The 23,954-nt window shown below is 38.8% G+C and overlaps 1 protein-coding gene across 2 annotated transcripts; it reads right to left on the reverse strand.

Moving 5' to 3' along the window:
- Nucleotides 1-21: 21 nt before the first annotated feature.
- On the reverse strand, nucleotides 22-23,946 carry MRE11 (MRE11 homolog, double strand break repair nuclease). 2 transcript variants are annotated; one of them, XM_055702052.1, is made up of 20 exons: nucleotides 23,819-23,946; nucleotides 23,315-23,405; nucleotides 22,695-22,827; nucleotides 20,270-20,430; nucleotides 19,519-19,606; nucleotides 18,460-18,601; nucleotides 16,660-16,774; nucleotides 15,408-15,593; nucleotides 14,812-14,983; nucleotides 13,830-13,910; nucleotides 13,160-13,286; nucleotides 11,198-11,301; nucleotides 8,543-8,716; nucleotides 7,325-7,387; nucleotides 6,153-6,369; nucleotides 5,167-5,250; nucleotides 4,135-4,190; nucleotides 3,594-3,661; nucleotides 2,635-2,713; nucleotides 22-1,517 (listed from the first exon to the last, which is right to left on the reverse strand). In XM_055702052.1, the coding sequence occupies exons 2-20, from the start codon at nucleotides 23,332-23,334 to the stop codon at nucleotides 1,467-1,469; spliced, it is 2,121 nt and encodes a 706-aa protein (XP_055558027.1). In that variant the 5' UTR covers nucleotides 23,335-23,405; nucleotides 23,819-23,946; the 3' UTR covers nucleotides 22-1,466. The 2 variants fall into 2 exon arrangements, with proteins under 2 accessions (XP_055558027.1, XP_014131834.2); XM_014276359.3 differs by lacking the exon at nucleotides 23,819-23,946 and adding an exon at nucleotides 23,501-23,658.
- Between the last annotated feature and the right edge of the window lie 8 nt (nucleotides 23,947-23,954).

The following is a 23,954-nucleotide window of genomic DNA, read 5'->3' on the forward strand; positions in this document are numbered from 1 at the left end:
GGAAGCGGCTGCACAGGAATATCAGGATTTGGTATGCTTTATCTGGTTTCTGTAAAAGGTATCTGTGAAATGATGTAATTTATAAAGTGAACAGTATTTAGAAAATGGAATAAAGCTATAGAGCTCATGGAGTCAAGTAATGAAAAGAAGTCATCAAAAACATCCGTGCAATGGCACACTCAAACTTAAATTAGAAAACAGGCATGGTGAAAAAAAGGTTGTAAGAATAATTGAAAAAAAATAATCACCCAGATTCATTTTTTTAGTGTAATTTGGAAGCATTCAAGAAAAGGAGTAACACCTTTTTTTCCTTTTTAATTATACAGCAAGAATGTGCATTTCCCTCTGCCCCAGCTATTTCCCTGGGAACCATCTTTTGCTAGCATGGCTTTGCTGAATTTTTGAGTTTTCCTGGGGCAGGTGGATTGGAAGTTATGTGAGTGAGAAGTGACTTTTAAAAAAAATATCCAGTGTGATCTCTGAGAAATAATGATTTTCTGACCATCTTACTCCCCCACCCCCATACAACTAACAGACATAAAAATTAGAAGTATCTGTTTATAGTACAGTCTTTCTACACACACCAGCGTACATTTTTCCCCTTGAAATGAAGTGTGCCATCTTTATCTTCTATATAAGACGATTTGAGAACTGCTGCCGTTTAACACTGCATACAAAGCCGCTGTGAATAGGACAGCTAACTGAAAAAAAATGTGGTTAACTTTTTTTTTTTGTTGTTGGGTTAAACTCACAACAAAAAGGTAGAAACGTCCACTGATACAATTCCTATTAATCCTATATACATTTCTAAAATCTTTGTCTAGGATGTCTCCAACGTTAAAAGACAGTCCCCTTTGGCACCTCTTTAATTACACAGCAGACTTCATTCCCATATACTATGACCTTTAATAACAGTGCAATAGTGGGTTTAGTTCTACTAGAGTTGAAAGCATTATAACATTTTCCAGCTTCAATACTGAAAACTGTATTTTTTGGGTAAAGCTATTACTCTTCAGAGTTTTCAACTGTATCCACAGAAAATTGCAAATAAGTACGTGTTCTGTTAAGCTGAGCGAGTCAGTGTCCATATCCATACTTGTATACTCTCATAAATTTACTCCTCTTCAAAATTCAATCCCAAGAGATGGAGTTTTCTATAAAATAGATTACTTATTTGCATTATCATCCCAGAAAGAAAACAGGGGTTTAAAAGTTTTAGAAAGAACTTGCAGTTTCAGGCAGTACTTCAGAATATTAGACACTCTAGTCTAACGTATCAAGCAATGCAACACCCAGATTTCACCTCTGTGAAATATTTTTGGTTTGGTTTTTTTCAGTGGCACTGAATTTGGTGCAGATCGGAGGCAAGCCATCATTTACAGAGAAATATATAGGGTATGACTTGCATACTGCTTTGCATTTTCTTCACAAACTTCCACGGTCTCTCCTGTACAGCAAGCCAGAAATTACTTCACTCTTCTTGATGTTGCAGTGCTTTTGAATGGATCAAATTCCTCCTGCAATTTGTAAACAGATGTGTGTTACTAGAACTAGCATGCTTTCTGAGCCGTTAAAAGTAAAGCCACCGTTAGATTAAACTAGAAAGCCTGGTCATGTTTTTTGACAGCCCTGGTTTGCTGGTTTTGATATGAAAGAAATTATCCATTGATTTAAAAGTCCAGATCACAGATGTGCAGAGAATAGAAACTGAGTTTAAGTCAGTATGTTCAGAACAGCTACTTGAAATGAGGAACAATCTGTATTTCAAGTGTGACCTAGGAAAACATTATCATTACCTGCAGCACATACCTCAATGAAGTTATATCCGTATACATATCACACATCATAATTTACCGAGATGTGCATGAATCAAAAATACTGTTCCTTTTGCATGTTCAAGAAAACATTTAGGTTTGTATTTCAGGTACCACAAGAAGAGATAGCATAGTGGAGGGAAGGGACAAGAATGTAACATCTTCTCTGAAGTGGTCTGACATTGTTAAGGCTAGGATCCTGACCATACATGACAGTCTGCTAGTCTGTGAAAACTTACTGCACAGTATTTGACGGTATAATGTATATTTTATTCAGTCAAATACTGTGAATAAAGTTCTACTTGTTTAATTATGGAGGAAACCATTTCCTAGCAGTTCAAATATACAGCGCAAGAACAGACATCCTGAACTTGAAGATAGTGTTTTGGATTTTTTAAATGCATTTACATAATTTGCAACAACAATAAAATGTCCTGGAAAATAGCCATTTTTAAATGTAAAAAACCAAACTTATCCCTTTTTACAAGAATAAAATACATCAACAAACAAAAGGAAATAGCAAAGCACTAGAAGATCTTATGATTACCTCCTTCCCCCGGCAAAATAACCTGTTCCACACATTTCAGGAATGATAATTAACTGATTAGGAACTGAAAGGAAAAAGGACTGGATATTTTCCCGAGATCCCCTCTAGCCTGATTTTTTACTATTATGTATATATTGTAATTAAAGCTGGTTGCAATAATCCAGCCCTGTTAATGAAAAAAAAAAATATTCAATTTTACTCTGAAATGTTTTATTCAAATAGCTGTAAAACAGTAAGCAATAGAAAAGAAAAAAAGACCACTATATACAATACCTCATCTGACTCAAAATCAACTCCTCTAGCTGTTTGGCTTTGTGAACCTCTTTTACTAAATGAAGGTGTACTTGACAACCTTGAAACATAGAAAGAAAAAAAAAAAAGCATCACCATGTTCTCAATTACCAGGCATTCCAATAACTTGCTCTTTCACTTAGATTTGGACCACCAATCCAGGATTAAGAATTAACAGAAATAGCAGTAAGTAGAACGATTCAAATGCTCAAACTAACAAATTAATTGTAAAGCTCTGACCTAGCTTATTTCAGTCAGGAGACCAATATAAGAAGGACATGGACCTGTTGGAGCAAGTCCACAGAAGTCCATGAAGACAATCAGAGGGCTGGAGCACTTGTCCTGTGAAGACAGGCTGAGGGAGCCGGGGTTGTTCAGCCTGGAGAAAAGAAGGCTCCAGGGAGACCTTTCAGTGGCCTTTCAAGACATTAAAGGGGGGATCTTACCCTTGTAAGAAAGATGGGGACAGACTTTTTACCAGGCCCTAGAGCAACAGGAAAAGGGGTAATGGTTTTAAGCTGAAAGAGGGTAGATTTAGATTAGGTATTAGGAAGAAATTCTTTACTGTGAGGGCGGTGAGGCACTGGCACAGGTTGCCAGAGAAGTTGTGGCTGCCCCATCCCTGGCAGTGCTCAAGGCCAGGCTGGATGGGGCTGGGAGCAACCTGGGCTGGTGGAAGGTGTCTGTGCCTGTGGCAGGGGGCTGGAACTAGATGATCTTTAGGTCCCTTCCAACCCAAACCATTCTGTGATCCCATGATTTATTGTTACAGAAAGATCAGCCACATTAACAGGTAAAATATTATATAAATTCCCAAGTAGCGTTACGACTTTCTTTAAAATCTGGTTTTTTTCAGGTAGTGGATCAGATCCCTGGACTCTGCTAATTGCCAATCAGAAATAAGGCAGCAATGGTAGCATTCATGAAGCAAACATACTGACCTTTGATTTACTTTGGAAGAAGGAACAATAGAAATATCTTCTAGGTCTGAGTCATCATCTATAATATCCTGAAAAAGTATATAATTTATAAAGCTTTTTCACAGAATTTATTCTTACAGAGACGTAGCACATAATACTAAAGTACTGTAGCACAGAGCCTTTGTTTTTTTTCCAGGTATATACCTACCTATTTATACACTTCACAGGGTTCCAAGGCTAGAATTGTACAACATACAAATACAGCACAAGTTCTGCTCTTCAGATCTTTGCTCTTGCAGAACCCCCCAAAATACTCATGCATATACACTCTGTATCTTAGACTATGGTCACAAATAAAACATGGTCCTTGTTTTTCTCAGACAAACATCACACCAAAAAAGGGTACAAAAGGTCTACATATTAACATGCAGAATCTTACTGCTGGAACTCATAGCTTGGGAACATCTGCTGGTTTTGGCTAACATTTTGACAATATATTTATTTTTCAAATCAAATGGCAGCAAAAGGCAGTGCAATTTCACTCATGCAAGATGCTTCTTACCTCAGAGTAAGATTTAGATGAATTCAAGGAGGGCTCTGGTTTCAAAGACCTAAAGGCTAGAATAAAAGAAATTTAAAAATTTTAAAGTGCTCACACAATAAAATGCGAATGACACTATATCATTCTTTTTACTTAAAATCTGTTTAGCATGCATTTCTTCTGTAAAACAACCAAGCAACCCCCCCCAAACCCAACCCAAAACCTTTGCTAGAGTCTGACAACCCAGGGATCTAACCCTCTGCACAGCAGCAAGTGCTTCCCACTCTGGCCGATTACTTAGGAGGAAGAGAAAAATATTACTATAATTGATATTCCTGTATGTCTAACAGTTTAGACATGAACATAACTGCTAAAATTGATTTCTCTGTAGTATTTCAGGTCATTTGCTGACCAACCTAAAATTTCGGTAATTTACTAATTAATTTAAAACTCGCTCTACCTTCAGGTAGTTTGTGTGGGATTCAAGTATAGACTTGCGAGCGGTATTTTTTTCTTTAATACTATCACCTACGCCATTTCCTCAGAGCTTTTCCTGTGTAGCAAGGAAGGGCTACTCACACATGCAGCTTAAATTGCAGGTAGATTTCTCTGCCCTAGTAAAAACTGGCATTCTTAAAACTTGCTACAATACAAGATTAAATGGATTTTCATTAAAGCTTACTAACTTGTGAACATCAGTGAAGTTTAACTTTTTATCCACTGAGGAATGTTCTGCACAAAACAGATGCCATTAAGTCACATTCCTTCAGGAACTGCATACAGTAAGATCTTTCCTATTTTCAGTTCTAGCCAGAAGCCCCTGACACATTTCATTTTAACTCATGACAGCAGGATATCCCTATTCTTTCTCCTCCCCTCTCCATTTTTCTTTCTCTCATCACTGTTAGCTATTCTATTTCATTAGAACCAGAAGAATCTCTCACAGCTGAATTGGACTGATAGAAATAAAGGCAATAAGGCACTTCATTAAATAAACACCTTCATTACAATCTGAGAGAGCAGATTAGAGTAATGGACAGATCAAAGGCCTACCATCCAGGATAGACATATTTTTGGCAGGCGCAGTTACAGGCTTGTAGGTTCTGCTGCTAGTAGCTGACTCTTGGCTAGTGTTTCCTGTAGGGATAATAAACAATATGGAAATCAGTCATTTGGGTTTTTTTCACCATTTAGTCTACTATTACTGAGAGGGAAGTCACTCAAAACCCTACATTCCTCTTTACTCCTTGACTTTTTTCCTTGAATCAAAGCCCTCCTTACACGCAGAAGAACTGCTCTGGGCCAAGTGTTCAAAGCTCCACAGACTCGGCCTCCTAACACTCCCCCGGGCTCTGACGGCACCACAAGTGTTGGAGCACACGCTCACTGAACTAGTTTAAAGGCACTAACCAAATCAGTCCTAAGGTGACTGCCTTTGTTTCAACTCATCCTGCTCTTAGACCTTTGGGCATATTACGGAGACAACTCAAAGCAGTACATTACTGCAAGACCCCATCGGTTTTTTTTAATTTTTATATATATATATATATAATGGAAGTACTGCTACCACCGTAAAGTGCATAATCACACATAGACCAAAAAGAGCTATTTACTTCATTTTGCTAGGAAACACTCCCCATTTTCTCCGTCACTAGAGACAATGAAGTCTCTGGTAAATTGCATTAGGAGAGACAATCTTCATCTCCTCTCTGTACTGATCAAATGCATTACCTTTAGCAGTAACCAAGGTTTATCCCTGCACTCCATTGCACAGACCTTCCCAACAATGCATCTGTTAAAGAGTCTGCTATGTTTCCATAGCTGGGAAGCAAGGTATTTTTCTTTTCATCACCCTGTGGAAAAGTCACAACTTAAGCCTCATAAGGCAGTCAACTGTACGCAATATGATACCAAAAATACCTGTGAAGAACTTTTTTTCCAGTAGAGTCCTTAAGTGACAAATTTCCACTTGATGGAAGCATCAGAACCAAGCTGCCTTTTCAAGAACTGCAGTACAAAGAAAGTGAAGTTTTTCTCACCTCTTCCCCTTCGAGATGAACCTCTTGCTGTTAAATTTTGTCCTTTTGCACCTCTTGCCCTTCCTCTTGCCCGACCCCTTCCTCGGCTCAGTGTTGCAGGAAGGCCATCATCTGAATCACCGGTGCCTTTCACTCCCATATCCATGAGTTCTTCATCACTGGAGGCGCTGACAAGGACTGCATCCTCAGACCTGTGGGCTCTAGCCCTGGTCATTGCCTGAAATGGAACAGTAAGTGCTACAGGAAAAAGAATCTTAAATGATGGAATGTACCACTGTTAAATCCTATTTGTGATATATACTTCTGAACCCCTGCGGCTTAGAACACCCAAATCCACAGCGTTATGGAAGGCAAGGAAGTCTGTCAAAAAGCAGGGACAGCCTTTAGTCTATTTAATTTAAGACATGCACATATAAAGTAGTTAGCTAAGCTCTGATAACAGAATGGAGCTAGTTAATATGATACACCGTCAGTGGAGTTTGGTGAACAGTTCAGGTCACCCTGTGTCAGATATGTACATCTGCTTGGAGGAAGCACCCTCTGGGCTCCATTGACTTCATCTTCACTGATGACAGTGGGTGCCTAGTTCATGTGAAGATATCTCAGACCAGAAGAACTGAATCTCACCCCAGGTGTCCTTTTTCTCAAAATTTCATTCCAGTCCCACATAGCTTGCAAAGACAAAGGAGCATCAAAGCTGTCAGTGGTTGGCAATTCTCTTTGGGAAGACATATGCAACCTAGATACGAATCTCTGGGAGACCCAAGACTACCAATGAGAACAGAATTACCTAAAGATTTACCGATAATAACAATTTGTTCCAGTAGTATCACTCAATACAGCCCATCCACATGTCCACTGGTGATGGGATCACAAATAGTTTAAGCTGACAGATCCCTGAAGATCACCTGCCTGGTCTAACCTCAGTTCAAAGCAAGAACAACTGAATGCTCAGGTCCACAAATTTGCACAAGAAAAGAGATCTCAAAAGCCAAATCAAACAGTAGCTAGGCACATATTATACCAAAGAAGATTTTAAAAAAGACTTACTTATCTTGCCTAGGCAGACAGGCACTTCTTGGCAAGGACCGTTTGAAGTACTGCTAAGTGACTTCATATGCAGAAGTCACCATTTCATTTTTCAGCCTATTTTCAAAATTCAAAGGAGTTACCTCATGAACTTCCTCATCCTCTTCGTCAGTGTTCTTTTTTCTGCTCTCCCTGAATTTTCGCACCTGATTATAAAAAAAAAAAAAGTTCCCATCAAAATAATAGTCCATTTCATACAATCAAAACACAGTAAGTGAGAAGTCAAGCTCATGTGAGAGGCAAAAAAAGAGCACAGAATAACTGAAGAGTTTGTCTAGAGTCTTTTCATGCTGTCCTACAGTTTAAGAATCTCACATTCTATTAATAACTGGAGCTACATCACTGGGGAGAAAAAAGCTTGGGACGTGATGAAAAACAGGAGATACTGTGTTCAAGAGAAGGAGAGTATATGTAATTTGACAATAAGGGACAGTGAAATATGAATAACTGGAAAACAAGGGGTACAGATGAAGAAGCAAGATAGAAAACAATGGTATTGGGAAGAGACAAATGTTCAATACATGTGTAACTAAGAAAGCTCAACTTGTCAAGTATGTAAAAAGATATGATGGGTGAGAGGGAAAGATAGTAGTCCAAAATACAAACAAAACAAAAAAACCCAAAGTGGCACAGAAAGCCTACAGGTACTGATTGTCTACGGTCTCTTCCAAACCCTTGTGAATGAAAGCAATCAGAAAGAAAGCAGGTAGACACAACCTTCCTCTCCCCACCAGATTATTCTTTATGCAGGGCACAGTTAAGCTAAAGAACAACTTGTCACACAATGCTTGAATATTACAACTAAATACCTAGCCTCATGTGGAACCTCAAAAAGTTGTCAGAGAAGTCTATTAAGGCTTACTAGATACACATAATCCAGGTTTGTCTCTGGGAGACCCTGAGCCGCAAGCAGTTAGAAGCTTGTAGAGCACCTGAAGGATTAGTTTCCTTTATGCTTGTCCTGTTCTTGTACTCTTCCCTAAGCCAGTATGAAAGAGCTAAGAAGAGATTATATCTACATCTTTCTCACAGTAGTTCTACATATATTAGTGACATCTTTTCTACGCATGTGAATGCAAATAAAGTGAGAATCAGTACAAGCATACCTTGTATGTGAGAGTCAATACAAGCTTTTAAATTATGTATTTGAAACTTCATCACCATATTTATTAATTCCAGAAAATGACTAGAAGTGAGTTTGCACATGCTACACACATCACACAAATCTATTAAACCAGGTTTGAGCACTGTTTTTATTACTGTCTGTCTTGATCTCTCCTAAGGAATTAACACAGTATTACCTCTTCGTCTATTTTTGATTCCTCTGCATCAGCACAACGCTCCTTAAGAAACTTCTGTGTTTTTTCTAATTGAAATTTCACCAACTCTTCTATGGCATCTTTTTCGTCTTTGTCCACAAACTCCTGCACTGCTTCTCCCATTCCTCTTTCAGTTAGAAGTGAAAGCTGTCCTTTCTTCATAATTGGGGAAAACATTTTGTTAAGAAGCATTTGTCATCAAAGAAAGTGAGTAATATTCCTCCGGTTTCAGATAACTATTACATTAACTTGGTTCCAAAATCGGTAACATGCATTCAAGATTTCAATCAGATAAAAGCACAGTGATAAGCAAACATGTTACCCATCATAATATAGTTACAACCATCTGGCTACTAGCACGTTACACCTACCTAACCAAGTATTTTCAAGACTCAAAGAAAAAAGCTTCATAGACAGTAAAGAAACTATAATGCTAGCCATATCTAAAATGTATTGTTGAGAGAAGGTAAACTGTATTCTTTCCTAGTTCCCCTCTCTTATTCAAGCTAAAGTTAAGACCAACTTGCAGAGACATAAAAACGCTATTAAAAACAGGCTCTGAATTATTATGGATTCCAAATTAGTTTCACTGTCAAATTCTAACATTAAAAAAATGGCAGTTACATAGCAGGGCAAATTATTACAATGAAGCATCAAGAGCTATTAAACAGAAGTCTTACTCTATTGAAATGCAATTCTATAAATACCAATAGTTCTCATATGTTCACCAAGTGAGATGACATTCATCAAGATATTCTACATTAAGGTATTACTACAGACACTAATTAGTAATAGTAGTAGATGCTACTGGTGGTGTTTCGCAGACACTCTCTTCTCTACCCTCCTTCCCAATACAGTAAGAAGAGACATTCTGAGAATGAAACTCCCACATGGGCAGTATTGTTTAAATAGCAGCCTCTTTTGTCTAAATTACAGCACAGACAATTGATTAGTAATAAGCATTATATAAGCTTATCAACTATTTTTGATCCTTCCAGGTGTCCTTTAGGAACTGTTTTGAGGGTTGCATCAGAAACATAAATCCTTTCCTGAAATAATGCTGCACCGAGGAATAAATTTTACAGCGATTATAAAATATGAAGTTTACAAAAAAGTAAGGTAAGGATCTCAAAAGACCGAGTGATTGTAATGACACAGAACATTCACATTGACTTTCAGCAATTAAGCTTTCTCCCAAAGAAAAAAAAAAAAAAAAGCAAGCTTGCTAAAAGAGATAAATGGCAGTGACTTTAACTCCCAGGCCTCAGCTTACCAGCAACACCGGAACTGAACAAAGTCTGGTACTTGTTAGGTGGTTTTGGTCTAAATTTTTTTAAACATTCAACTATGGCCCTGTGCCACCTCAGGGTCTGAGGGCTCATTTGTTTCCCTAATCAGACAAGATCAGGTGTCTAGCAAAACCTAAACCACAAGCTACCTTAACACAATTTTAAGACCCCTATCATCCTTTTGGGGCACAATATGCTTTCCCCCTCCCCTCCTTCTTTCATTACCACTGTTAACTAATATATTATCCCCCTACTGCAAGCCTTCCCAGAACACCAACAGACTCTTTCCAGTCTTTACAGATGTTGAGCTGCTGAACAGGCCGCAAATGCAGGGACCAGTAACTGAGCTGTTTATACAAGAGCATACAAAGTGGGAAGATGGTGTAACAGGGACGTTCTGTAGAATAAGGGAGGAAAAGAGAGTAAAAGCAAAATTTATTCTTCACAGAATAATACAGTGCCCTGTCTCTGACACTGCTACCGCTCCCCATGGGATTTAGGGTTGGCACATGTTTGACAAGTACCTACTTCTGAACTAGTCACCCTGGGTTCCCTTATCATATTCAGAAGGCAAACAGCCCTTCCAGGGCATGATTTATGCCATCCTAGTACTGACACCTAATGTGTCTAAAGTTAGGCAAGATGATATAATCTGGGGGATCTTTACCTCAGGAATCCTTGCTCTAATGACCTTCTATAAGGCATGTTCTGAAGCAGCTTCTGAAAGTTACGGTTGATCATGTAAGCTCATGCATTTAGGCATCTGACTCGCTGATGAGTATTTTTTACCTCTGAGAAGTTACTGCCCTGGTCTTGGGAAAGGGAAATAGATCAGGTTTAATGGAAGGGTAGAGAGAAGGCAAACTACTGGGGGGGCTCTCTTCCTTTTCCCCGCTCTGCTTTAAATATAATGTGGAATTGCACTATGTCTGAGGACACCAATACACTGCAAAGTTAATAAGCTATTCCAAGTCAGCTGGTCACTGTAAATGGTACAGCCTCACACTGACCCTACAGTGTATTAAGGTAGCTTCTCACTCACAGCATGCTGCTCCTGTAAGAACATGACACATCATTTAGTACAGGGCAGACACCACAAGTTCACATGAAGGGTCACCATAATGTTCTCACACCAGCATGTGTTCAGGTACCCTATATAACATATATACAACAGTTACCTATTAACCTTCATACAGCAATTCACATACAGTTATGTAGAAAATAGATTCACTTCTTGATGAATGTCAAAGTCTTTTAAGGGTACACTACTTGCATTAAGAAAGAAAAAAAGATTAAAAAACTATATTTCACTAAAAAATATTTAATAAAAATCATAAAAGGTAGATACCTTCTCTGCTGTCTGAAAATATTGTTTTACAAGGTCTTCTACCCTCAGTGTCATCTCCTCAGAAGCAGGTCTGCCAAGCAGTTTTCCAAAATTAAGATCACTGTCTAGAACAGAAAAGCATGGTGGCACTGTCACCCACATTTGCAGCTTTTAATTATCATCCACTGACAGTAATAAGATGCCTATGTTAACCTTTTTTCCTAACAATTGTGAACCCTTTTACATGTAAAGGTTTTTTGTTCTAATTGTAGTCTGTTCTCTGGAAACACAGGTAAATATAATAGATGTGATAATTGTACAAGACAATTTCACGTCTAGCAGATACAAAGTGTTCTTCTAACTACCAAATGACTGGAATTATAAATTGAACACTAAGTCCTGAAGGTTATTATAATTGAAATCTAGAAGATCACAAATGGAAGAAAATCAAAGGACTCAAAGCATAAGGGTTGGGGGTTTTTTTTTGCAAGTAATGGTTACTAGAGAAGAAATTTTCCTCCAAAGCACACCAATTTATTTACAGTAGAAAATGCTCTTAGCTCATTAAAGCTGCCCCCCCATTCTTGGGCAGCAAGATAGGAGTGACAGAGGGATGAAAGGGATAATCACCTGAGGTTACCACATACCATGCAAAGTAATATCAATGGACTACAGACTGCTTCCAGACATCCAGATGTTGTTTTGTTAGCCTTGCTATATGCAAGCAGCTATGACAAAGGAAACAACAGTAACTTCTGCACTCATGAAGTCTTTACATCACCTGTACTGAACCACACCATTATGTGCACATGTACTGACAACTCTCCTTTATTAGCTACCTCCCTTGTATTAGGGGACATCTAATAAAGCAATGCAAAGAACCATAGTATTGTTTTTACATCCTCTTCTTGAAGCTGAGATGCACATTAACTAGGAAAAAGTAAAACACTTTGATGAAACATGGTGACAGATGTGGTAGCTATCTGGTATTCTCAAAATGTTAATGAGATTACACAACTGTTAAAAAAACCAGAGCAAAATAAACCAAGATTAATACAACATAATTAAAAAAAGCCTCACTAAAAGCAGGTTTTATTAATGAAACATGATGTTTTGAACTTTATAAAATTGACAGTGTACGTAAAAACTGTCAATGGAATTTGAGTACTTACAAAGCACTAGGATTAACAGTTCTTTAGCACAGTATGTTCTTGTGCAAGCTGTATCTTCATTAGTGACTATTACAAATCCAGTATTTGGGCAACATCTATTAAACATTTATTAAAAATTCTAGGCACAGTGAGAAATGCTACAATAGTAACAGCTATTATTTGTTTTCCACAATTGCTTGAATAGAGACATACCTGGAACAGACAAGCCAAGAGCACCTCATACACATGATTAATTAGGGCAAACAAAATGCTGTCGTACACTCGGACCTTTTTTTTTTTTTTTTTTTTGGAATACAAACATCTTTCAAACCCATCCCTCTCCATTACTATTTTAGGTATAAACAAATTAATTGCTACTATGCTACTACAACAAAAGTTAAAAAACAAAAGGAAAAAGCACAACACCCATCTCTTTTCCTGCAGAGTGCCCCAAACCAACCAACTCACTCTGAGAAGCCTCAGGAGTGAAGTGTTTAATGCCTTTCATGGTACTTATCATAGAATCATAAAGTAACTCAGTCTGGTATGGAGCTATATGCATTACCATAAGCAACTTAATAAGGTTTGAGGCTGAAGAAAAAGGAATTATTTATCAATAACTGTCAGAAGATGCTGTGCTGAACATGAGAATTTTAGACAAACCCAGAAACAGAACAGAAATACCTGTGCAATATATATATTAAATGCATCTTTACTCCTTCTATAACATATTAAGATGGCAGACACCAAGGCTTTGCAAGTGCTGGGCAACTAAATGAAGGAAGAATAATGAAAACCAAAGCAAGTCAATGATCCCTTCTTTTATATTTACCTTTTTTCTCTTTTTGCTCACGCCGCCTGAAAAAGTGTATGATGTCTTTTGGGTTAGCCACCCTGTCCATGTACTTCTGGCTAAAACGATGGACACTGAACGGTTCAAAGCCACCCGCATAATCAACCTAAGAGAGGAAAGGAAAAACTTAGATGTGAAACACCCAGAAGTAGAGAAGCCACACAAATCAGGATTAGTTTCTTACCCTTCAAGGGAAAAATTAAAGTAAAATATAAGTCAACCTAAAATTAATGCTTTACCATACTATGCAGAACAGTTAATGAATAATAATAGCCCATAATAATATTAAAAAAAATAGCTAATAACAGCCCAGATTCATAACTTGTTCTATTTACTAGTCTTCAGGAGAGTCTCCATAAATTAGGTTAGGAACAAACACAGGATAATATGACCCAAGAAAAACTGTAAATAGCCACTTTTGATGCCCTTACTCAGGCCAGAAGTGAAGTACACCTATGACCAATCTTATCCTTTACCGTAGAATACTGGTTATAAGTAAACAGAATCAGGTATAAAGATTACTTATATTTGCCTGTACACAGTAAGAAATTTTATATATTATGTGTTTATACAAAAAGCATAACTTTGCCTTGAAACTTCTCACAGTAACCTTTCAAAACAAAGCAATCCAAACCAAACCATTTCTCACTCGTAATCTTATGAGAGGCTTCTCTGGCTGGCGTGGATTTCCCAAGCGTTCTCTTTCTGCATTGTCCAGTATCAATTCAACCTGTGAAGCAGAATTCAAAATTCAGTTCCACTTTGTTCTCTTATAGATGCCTGAACCCTTCTGGTATAACTTAAAATACATACAGCTGCAGGGGGCAGAGCTACAATAGTAAGTATTTCTAGAATGTGCTCTCATTCCTGAACAGACATATAAACCAGTATCCAGAAAAAAAACACAAGAACAAGTGAGAAAAAAATCACAATGAAAGGCTTATCTTTCAGTTATAGGGCAGTCTGGCAGTATCTATGTCACTGATCTCTCATACTATTTTACTTTATAGCTATCATCCTTTGCTAAATTTCTAGTTCCGGGGAAAAGCAGGAAGAAACTTACACAGATTGAAGAATCAAGAGCAATTAATAAACGTGCCTAGTTACTTCTGCCACTTCGCAGAATCACAGAATGGTCAGGGTTGGAAGGGACCTCTAGCGATCATCTAGTCCAACCCCCTGCTAAAGCAGGGTCATCTAAAGCAGTTGCTCAGAGTCACGTCCAGGCAGGTTTTGAATGTCTCCAGAGAAGGAAGCCCCACAGCCTCTCTGGGCAGCCTGTGCCAGCACACAGCCCAGCTCTCAGGGTTTAGGTGCATGTATTTGTGCTGTTTCCAAAGTGCACACCCAACCAACACCCACTCTTAGGCAGGGGGTTTTGTACAACAATGATACGGAGCCCCATAAAGGCAGTTCCAGCGTACTTTAATAAGTTATCCCAGTCAAAGAATCTGGAAGCTAAGGCTGCAGTGAATGTCATGGAATTAGCTTCCTATGGAAACACTGACTAAGTTCATCTCAAATAACATGGGGCAAGACACAAGATTTCTCATCTTCCAGTCTTAAAACCAGTCACAGATCCTACTCCCTGTCCATACAGTTATCCGTATACTGTTAGCATTACAAGTTACCTTTTCCATGCAGAATGCTTGTATTGCCTGAGTTACTTTCGGATTGTCGGGATTAAAAAGATCTGGATGATCAGCTAGAACAATATCCTCTGTGTGGAAAGTTCGCACTGTCTCTAGAGCAATCTTCTGCATTTTCATTTTTTTCCCTTTAACATGCAGCAAACCAATGTGTCTAGAAGGAGAAAGGTAACTTACTAGAAGAGAGCTATAGCATAAAGATTTGTTTTAGATTAATGTTTACTTTCCGGGGCAAAAGTTTAAAAGCTATAGGAAGTTCTCAGAACTTCAGTTCTATTGTATTTAGATTTTGCTTGTTCCATACACAAGCACATGTACACAGTTCCTTGTATTCCAACTTACAAGGGTGTAACTCCTCTTAGATGTTCCATTTGCTTCAAATGTTAGGTTTAATCCTAAATAAAGCGAAAGTTATTTTAGGCACTAATTCCATCTACTTAATTTGTTACGTCTGAAGCTAACCCATGCTATAACACAAATCCTTTCATATTTAGAGGAAATATTTTTCCTTTCTCAACACAACACATGAGAGACATAAGGCAAGGGATAAACAAGAAGAAAAAGAGAAGATCACATACTTCTTCACAGCTTCTCCAGGGGACAGAGATGTCACCACTGAACTTCCTGGCTGAGTAACATAGAAACGTTGCTGTTCATTTTGAGATGGAGCGATTTTGCACTCATGTTCATGACCCCACACAACAAGATCAATAAAGTCAGCTAAAAACTGCTCTGGAATGTAGTTGGTAGCTCCATGTTTGCTCCTGTTAAAGAAAAGAGAAAAATAGTTAGAATGTGTACAGTCCTGGGTGGACAAAGAGGGAGTGAAGGAGGTGTGATTTAAAGTGATACAGAAACTCCAGCAAAAAATATCTGATATACATTTCATATCTGGTACTCCTCACATTTCTTCCGTACACAATTGTTTGGTTAAACAAAAAGGCAGCTTACACAGCTCATTCTTTTCTGCTCCCATCCTTTTATACGGATCTCCCTTTTCTTAGTATTTGGCTTGTAAGACTTTAGGGGTTTTTCTGTACAAGTGCTTTCATAGCACCTCATGGCCTTTTTTGGGGTTTGTTTTTTGGGGTTTTGTGGGGTTTTTTTTGTTTGTTTGTTGTTGTTTTTTTAAATGGTGGGGTAAAAAGCACTGAATTAGACATGGGACACACCACCTCCCATCCCCTTCCAGAAGGCAGAGGAGATGGAGGATGAGTGAGCTCCATCAGCCTACTAGATAGAGATCAGTACACAGGATGATCTGAGCTGTATTTGTTTACTTCTGTCTCACCATTACTTGCACATAAGGATTGCATTCTTATTCAGGAAAAATTGTAAGAAAGGAATTCCGCCTGTTCCTACTACCACTGCTGGGAGAAGTGTGTAGGCAGAAAGAACATGTTACCTATCCTCTGTTCAAGAGAACCTGCAAAGTATAACAGTGCAAGGGAAGATATGGTACTCGTCAAATTATGGTTCAAACAAGGATAGAAAATACAATACGAAGTTTAATGCTTTCAGCTCTAAGCAGCACACAAGACTAAACTATAGGCATATTATACTACAAACCCTGCGCTGCCCCTAATTATAAAAGCTTAGGAAGCAGTTTCCCAACATCCCTAACTCATTTATTTACACTCTTTTCCTTTATGATTCTTCTGCAAGAAGAGCTGTAAAACAATGCTTTCATTTGGGAAAATCTTAAGAGACCAGCTACTCACAAGAAGCACCAACTAGCATAGCTGGCTTTCTCACCTACCCTTCTCAAGGCAGTTTAATGAAGTAACACAACAGATTTAAAAATCACTGAAATTCATTCAATACTGTCACCTATTTTGATGGATCACAAACAAGTTAAACCAACTATCTTCATCTTCCCTTGGTCTCAGCATGGTTACTTGTTTATTGACAAACATACGATACAACCTCTCATCCGGAATCGCTCCTGGAATGGATAAAACAAAACATTTAATCATTTTTGTGTGGTAAACAACTCTTTTATTTTATAGCATTTTTATTAGCAACTCTATTAAAAAGATCATGAAGAATACAACTTTGTGGCCAGATCAGATCTTCATTTTCATGACCTAAGAAGTCCGAGGCATGATTATGAATTTGAACAAATCAAAGTATAAATAGGCTATTTTACTACATAGACTTCTGAAAATCAGACATTTTAACATTAAATCTACCTTTAAACAACTGCTAAAAGCAGTTTCATTAACTACTACATCTGGTTTAAGAACCCTTGCCAGTTTTCTGTGCCAAATAACTGCCTAAGGGCAGAAATAAAAATATTAGAAGAGGCGTTTTGTTTCTTGTTGACAGAGTAAGAAGTATATTTTGTTGTAGGGTGGCATCTAAAAACAGATCGTACTGAATAGAGATGGAGTTCTTAAAAATACTTTGAAGTTCTCTACAAAACAAGAAATAAACCATGAATTCTGCAAAGTCTGTGCTTTCCCACACAGCACGAAAAAGCCTGCAGTACTTCTGAACTGTTTGTCAATGATTATTTCCTTGATGTTTTTAACAAGGACAAAAAAAACCCCAAACCATCCATATCCAGGGTACACGACGCATTTTAGTAAAACCCCATATGGAGTTGACATATTTTGTATAAGAACAAGTGCTCTCTAAATCAGACAAAGTTAAGAGGGTATATAAATCTGGCACAAGCTCAAAGAAACACCACATGAACATTTTCATGAAGAAACACCCATACTTTTGAAAGTTGTTGAATTTCCCATGAATATTTGGGGTATTAAAAGTTCAAATGCTTTTTGAAAACTTTTGTATTGTGGCATTAGAACCTTCACTACTAACCCTTAGAACATCTAGTAAGCATTTAAAGTATCTCATTAAACACATGAAATCACAGCCAACTAGGACTTAACTTATAGCTATAAAGGTTGCTTGGAAATAAGTGTTTAAGTACTCATGACTGGACGTAAAATAAGGGGGAAAAATTAAGATCTTAATAGTTAACTTCTCCAGATGAAAACAGTCAAACATAACCATTCTAAGTAAGAAGTGAGGGTAGAGGAGAAAATAGAAAGCGACAAAATGAAGTTGAAAACCTACCATAGAATACCTTTAAATTATGAAGCTCTTTGTAAGCTTCTTTAAAGAAACTGAGGTTACCTGTGACAGATGTTACTTATGAACCACTTCAGGTATGTCAGACATTAGCTTTCTGCTCCGACAGTTTGTTTTTAAATATAACCAAAATGTCAAGTGAACACACAATGTTTAAGTTTTACCTGAACAGGAGGAAGTAAACTTAATACACAACAGTGAGAATTTAAGAGTGTCATTGCCCTGATTCAATACACAGGCACTATCTATGGCTGACTTAAGCAGGGTTCATTTAAGGCCAACAGAAGTATGGAAATGAAGTTACCGAAGGATTTATTTTAAAATTTAAAAAAGCAAACAAAAAAACTCCTGTCAGCCAGTGACAACAACAGGAGGAGAAACCTGACACTGTGACAGAATGATACACTTTGATTGAGCATTACTTAGGCTTTCATGTTTGTTGCAGCTCTGTTTGTTCCAACTTAATTTAGACCTATTGAGCTTCAGTAATACATGAACAGTGTAGCCACAGTCTGGCAGCCTAATACTTACCCAAGCCATACAGAGCAATTTTTGTTCTACCCTTACGCAATAAAATGGGACTAATATCTATTTTCTCCACAGAAGTTGAACGTCCAAAGTGATTCAACAATCCTGCACAGCTTAAAATATCCAACGCACATAGCGCATCTGCCTGTAGAAAATATTAAGAAACAAATATAAAAAATTTTAAATGAACATTTAATCTTTAAAGTATAAGTGAAACAGACTCAAAAGGGACAAGTAACTTCTGTGGTTGAAAAACCCCACCACACAGATTAGTTTCGTTTTTCAGTACTCATGGGTATTGAAGAAAATCCCTTTTCCTTACAAGTTTTGTTTCATTTGAACAACATGAAATTAAATATTAAATCATTCAGAAAAACAAAAACAAAACAAAAAAACCCAAACAGTCAAAGTCTAAATTACTATAGAAAATTATCTGGTTAAGCTAACTACTTCACAGTGAGTCCAAAGTTAAACTTCTGTTGTTAAAACACTCATCTCCATGATACACTGCTATTTGAGATAAAATGCAACATTTTTAATTCAACACACACACTCTGCTGCTTTCTAAAAGTAATTTTCCAACTTACTTTTAGTAGCTGATTTTTAAACTAGCATTTCATCATTATTAGATTATATTCTTTGAAAATATAAGATTCATATCAATTGCATATGCACAAGTCCAAATATCAAAATTCCCCTTCTTTAAGAAAAAGGCTTTCAGTCTCAACAGATAGGATTTGTATTAGAAGTTTTCTGAAGGGCTGCCATTTCTTGGTATGAAAAGTGATTCTGTTCTCAATGAGAGAAATCTACATAAATTCAGAATTTAAACATAGTTCATATGGATCCCTTAACTTCTTTCCTCCCTCTTTTTTAATGTCATGCTTAACCTGTCACTAACTAATAGAATTCCTAAAGATACACAAAATATTTACGTGAAGAGTGGAGCAACTGACTAAAACTAGCCTGTTCTTCAAGAACGGTATTTCTATACAAATCTCTATTTCTAAAATACTATTTTTGTAATATAACAGCCCAGTACACAATTATGATCATATTTACCCCTGTGGGATCATCATGATTGCCATGAATACTAAAAATTGGCATAGAAATGTTGAGATTCCCATCCTGATAATTCACCCATGGAAACCTGAACAAGAAGAGGAAAAAAAAAGTATTTTTTTTTTTAATTACATTTTTTAGAAGTTAAAAGTTAATCTGCAAAGTTGTGGAAAATTCTCAATATTCTCTTCAAATTAATGTCATCAAAAATATATTATGACAGCAGCACAAATGAGTACTATGTGGCTATGGATAAACTTAAGCTACACAATGTAAGAGGATTCTTATTCATGGACTGGAACAGCACTTCCCACTGTGAACAGGCTAGTAAAAAGATCCTGTTTTTTAGGGCAAGCCCAAACAGAATTGCACAACTTGTTGTGAGGTATGTGCAAGAGGAGCAGACTGAGCTGTGCAACCTTTGTTTGCACACAAAGAACTCTGCCAATTTTACCACAGCAATTCAATTAAATTGGTTTATTTGCATTGTACTTGCAGGATAGAAACTATAGATTACATAAATGTATCAACTGTCACAACACATCCAGAAGTTTCTTAAAAAATTCTGTGCATTCCATTATAGACTTAGATTACAAAAGATGACAAGTGAAGTCATCCTGTAAACTGTACCACACAAACAGGCCTAAACTTCAAGGTTCCAGTCATGGAGGATAGAAATCACAAAAATCACAATGCATTCACTCAATGTGCAAACCAAACCTTATACCGTAATTTATAGGAACATACTTACTTGCTATAATGAAAATTAACTGCCTGATCACTCAAAATTTCAAACTGAACAGGACGATCACCCATGCAGTATTTTCTTAGTGACTCCAAACAAGAGTGTACTGTTTTTCTGGAAGGTTTGTTGTCATGAAAAAGGTCCCCACCTAATAAAACAAAGTCCACCTGTACATAACAAAAAGTTGCATTATATTAATACAACATTCTGTATTACCTTGAAAGACTTCAAAACAAATTGTTTAAATTATTTCTTCTAAGGAGTTCCATGTATCTCCTCATATCTGGACTGCTAGGTAAAACAAGCTGGTAGTTGTCAACACAGTATTTAACTTCCTCATGAAAGAAACATTAACTAAAGTTATTCATTAAAACAAAATCAAACCAAAAAAGACCCATTTCTGAAGAGCTATAGGAAAAAATAACAGAAACAATTGAAAAAAAACCCCAACAAAAATTCCAGTGAAGTGTTTTAATAAGGGTCTCCAGATTGGCTCCTGAACATTTTCTTTGAAAGGCACGAAGAGATACATTATCTTTTCATTGCTGTGATGGCAAGTGGGAAGAAAGCAGTAGCTATCACCACATTACTTTGAGAAGTGTCCTGGTTTCAAATGGGACAGAGTTAATTTTCTTCCCAGTAGCTGGTGCAGTGCTGTGGTTTGGATTTGGTATGAGAATAACGTTGATACCACACTGATGGTTTTGGTTGTTGCTGGGTGATGTTTATACTAAGTCAAGGACTTTTCAGCTTCTCAGACCCTAGCAGCAAGAGGGCTGGGGGAAAATTGGGAGGAGACGCAGCCAGGACAGGTGACCCAAACTAGCTAAAGAGGCATTCCATACGACAGAACACCATCCTGAGTATATAAGCTGGGGGAAGTTGGATCACAGCTCAGGGACTGGCTGGGCGTTGGTCAGCGGGTCGTAAGCAATTGTACTGTACATCACTTCTTTTTTTTCCTTCCCTTTGGATTTTATTCGTCTCCTCCCTCCCTTTCATTGCAAGTGTCATTATTATTTTATTAATAATTAAAATAACTCAATCCTTGAGTTTTACTTTTTTCCCCAATTCTCCTCCCCATCCCTCTGGGGTGGGGCTGAGGGGGGAGCGGGGCAGGGTAGAATGAGCAGCTTTGTGGTACTTAAGTTTCCAGCTGAGGTTAAAACACGACAAGAATGTACTAGCTGAGTTTCCGTATATATTAAGCTTTTGAAAAAGCATTAGGGAAAAAAAAAACCAAAAAAAACCCCTCTTCATCAAAATTACAAATAATTTCACTAAGAAACTTTCAATCCTTAAAAACAGATTTATAGAATAGAATCATATTATAGAATCCTAGAATCATTTAGGTTGGAAAAGGATAGAGTAGAACACTGCTTGTGGTCCTGGTCCCTTAACCAGTCATCCCAAGGCCCAGAAGCCTCCCAACTGCCCTCAGACTTCATGTTGCACCTTCATTGCTGCCTGCCTGAGAAATCAGCAATGGGTACTAATCTGAGGGCTGCACCAGGGTGGGAAGGTTTCTCTTCACATCTTTAACCCGGGCCCCAGGGAGGCCGCAGCCTTCCCTAAGAAGTGGGTTCGGTCTGTGCACTGGGCCTTCCGGTCCCATCAGAACGGAGCCTGCTGACAAGGACCCGTCTTTTGTTCTTTATGAAGCAGTTCTGACGCAGGGTGTAGGCTGACTTAACCTCACCGACACCGCTGTGTTAGAGGAACCATCGTCCCCGTTATTGTTCGGTTCCACCTGCAGAGCCTCACGCCCATCACGCAAGGGCACCTGGGCAGGTGGGGCGGCCACAGAGGGGACGTGCCTGATGCGCCAGGCAGGGACTTGTCAGCATTGCCCCCTGTGTGCTCAGCCAGGCAGAGAGAGGATGGGGAATCCTCTGTACCACGCGTCCTGCCTGCCTGGACCCGCACAGGTCACACTAGCTGCTCTTGCATGAGCTGCAGGCTCCTAGCAGCACTCTCTGCTCCCCTGGCGTGGGAATCCCACTGCACACCACACTGGAGCACTCCACTGTCAATCCTGTCGGCACCGGAGCTGCTCATCTCAGCAACTCAACACCTCCTAACTTTTTTTTCTACTTTCCAAGTTGTCTAAAGACTTTGTATCATTACCCTTGCTCTCCATAATCACCTTCCCTTACCGCAGGGACACATCTTCTCCAAATACTACTGGAACTAGTGTAGGCAATCTAAAAACACCATTAGTCCAACCAGTGTCATAATTTAAGAAAAATGCTCTCAGAAAGGAATAGGCGTTCCTTTTACTAAACAGAAACATTACTGTTGGAATAAATAGTTTAGTAATATCAAATTAAATTACTAAAGATTGAACCAGGACTAAGCTTTATAGCTTCTGGCAGGTTGGAATGTACTTTGCATGGTCTCACTCCTTCACTTTCCAAAAAGCAGTACTTACTTCATTTTTCTGAGCATGCTCCAGAATTTCATTAAAAGTTACGAATGTGTCATTTCCACGCACTGGATCCTTCTCCAAATAGCCAAGATGAATATCAGTAGCAATAAGTATTTTAAAGGTATCTTCGTCATCCCTGAATAAAATAGGAAAATGTGTGTTGAGGGAAATATACTTAAGGATTTCAACACCAGCTTTCTTAAGGTAACCTTTTCTGTCTGAAGTCATTAAACACACAGGAGATTTGTTAATAAAACTCTACTAAAATATCACTCCTGTCAATATTCTCAAAGCATTTCACTACTTTTATTGTAAATAGCCCTTCCTTCACCAAACCAACCAGTTTGACGATTTGGTTTTCCCAATCAGCCTACTCTAGCAGAGGCTGCAACCACCTCTCTGAAATATTTAACGAAAACCTAAAGAATCCTTTGTATGTCTTCTGCCTTTAAAAAAATCTTGGTAAGCAAACACTCGATTTTTCTCTTTGTACATATGATCGTAAGGACCTGAGGGTAAACCCAAATGATGACCTTTGCTGTTCTCAACTCATTCCAAACATACAAAAGATTTGTTATATGATATGACAGAAGAACACAGAGCTGTAGACAGCAGCAGCTTACTGGGAGTTGATGGTACTCATCTTGGTTCCAAGGCTCCTCACAAACAGGCTCTGGACTCAGGTCAGGAAGTCGGTTCCGACCCTCGTAGATACTAAGTAAAGCCAGAGAGACAGGAACAGAACCGAATTAGAATGAACGGCACAGCGAGCTGAGCCGCCAGTTACCCAGCCTTTCACCGGCAATTACCCTCAGGATAGGGAAAGCCCCTCGCTTGGTTTAACCATCTCCTACCGCACCAGATGCGGGGCCGCCCCGCCCGCCCCCGCCCCGCCAAGGCCACCCGGAAGCGCGAAAAGAAAAGGGATTTCACGGGAACGGCTGCAAAACGCGGCGGGGCAGGAGGCGGGCGAGCGAGGACAGCGGCACCGGGTCCCCGGGACGAGCGCGACCCTCAAGAGGTTCAGCATCAGCGAATAGTAACGGCGGCGGCAGCCGGCCCGCTCCCCCGCCAGAGCGGCCAAGCAGAAGCCGAGCGGGGAGCCCGAGGCCCGGCGCAGCGCTCACCCCGCGGCCTAGCGCGGCCGTTTCCATGGCGCCGAAGGGGGCGGGCCCGCCGCCGCGGCCCATACGCTGCTCTCGCGAGAGCCGTCTCGTTCAAAGCGCGCGCGCTGGCGCCCCCCCGCCGCCTCCCCCGCGGGGC

Source organism: Falco cherrug, chromosome 2, assembly GCF_023634085.1.
Source record: "Falco cherrug isolate bFalChe1 chromosome 2, bFalChe1.pri, whole genome shotgun sequence".
NCBI lineage: Eukaryota > Metazoa > Chordata > Aves > Falconiformes > Falconidae > Falco > Falco cherrug.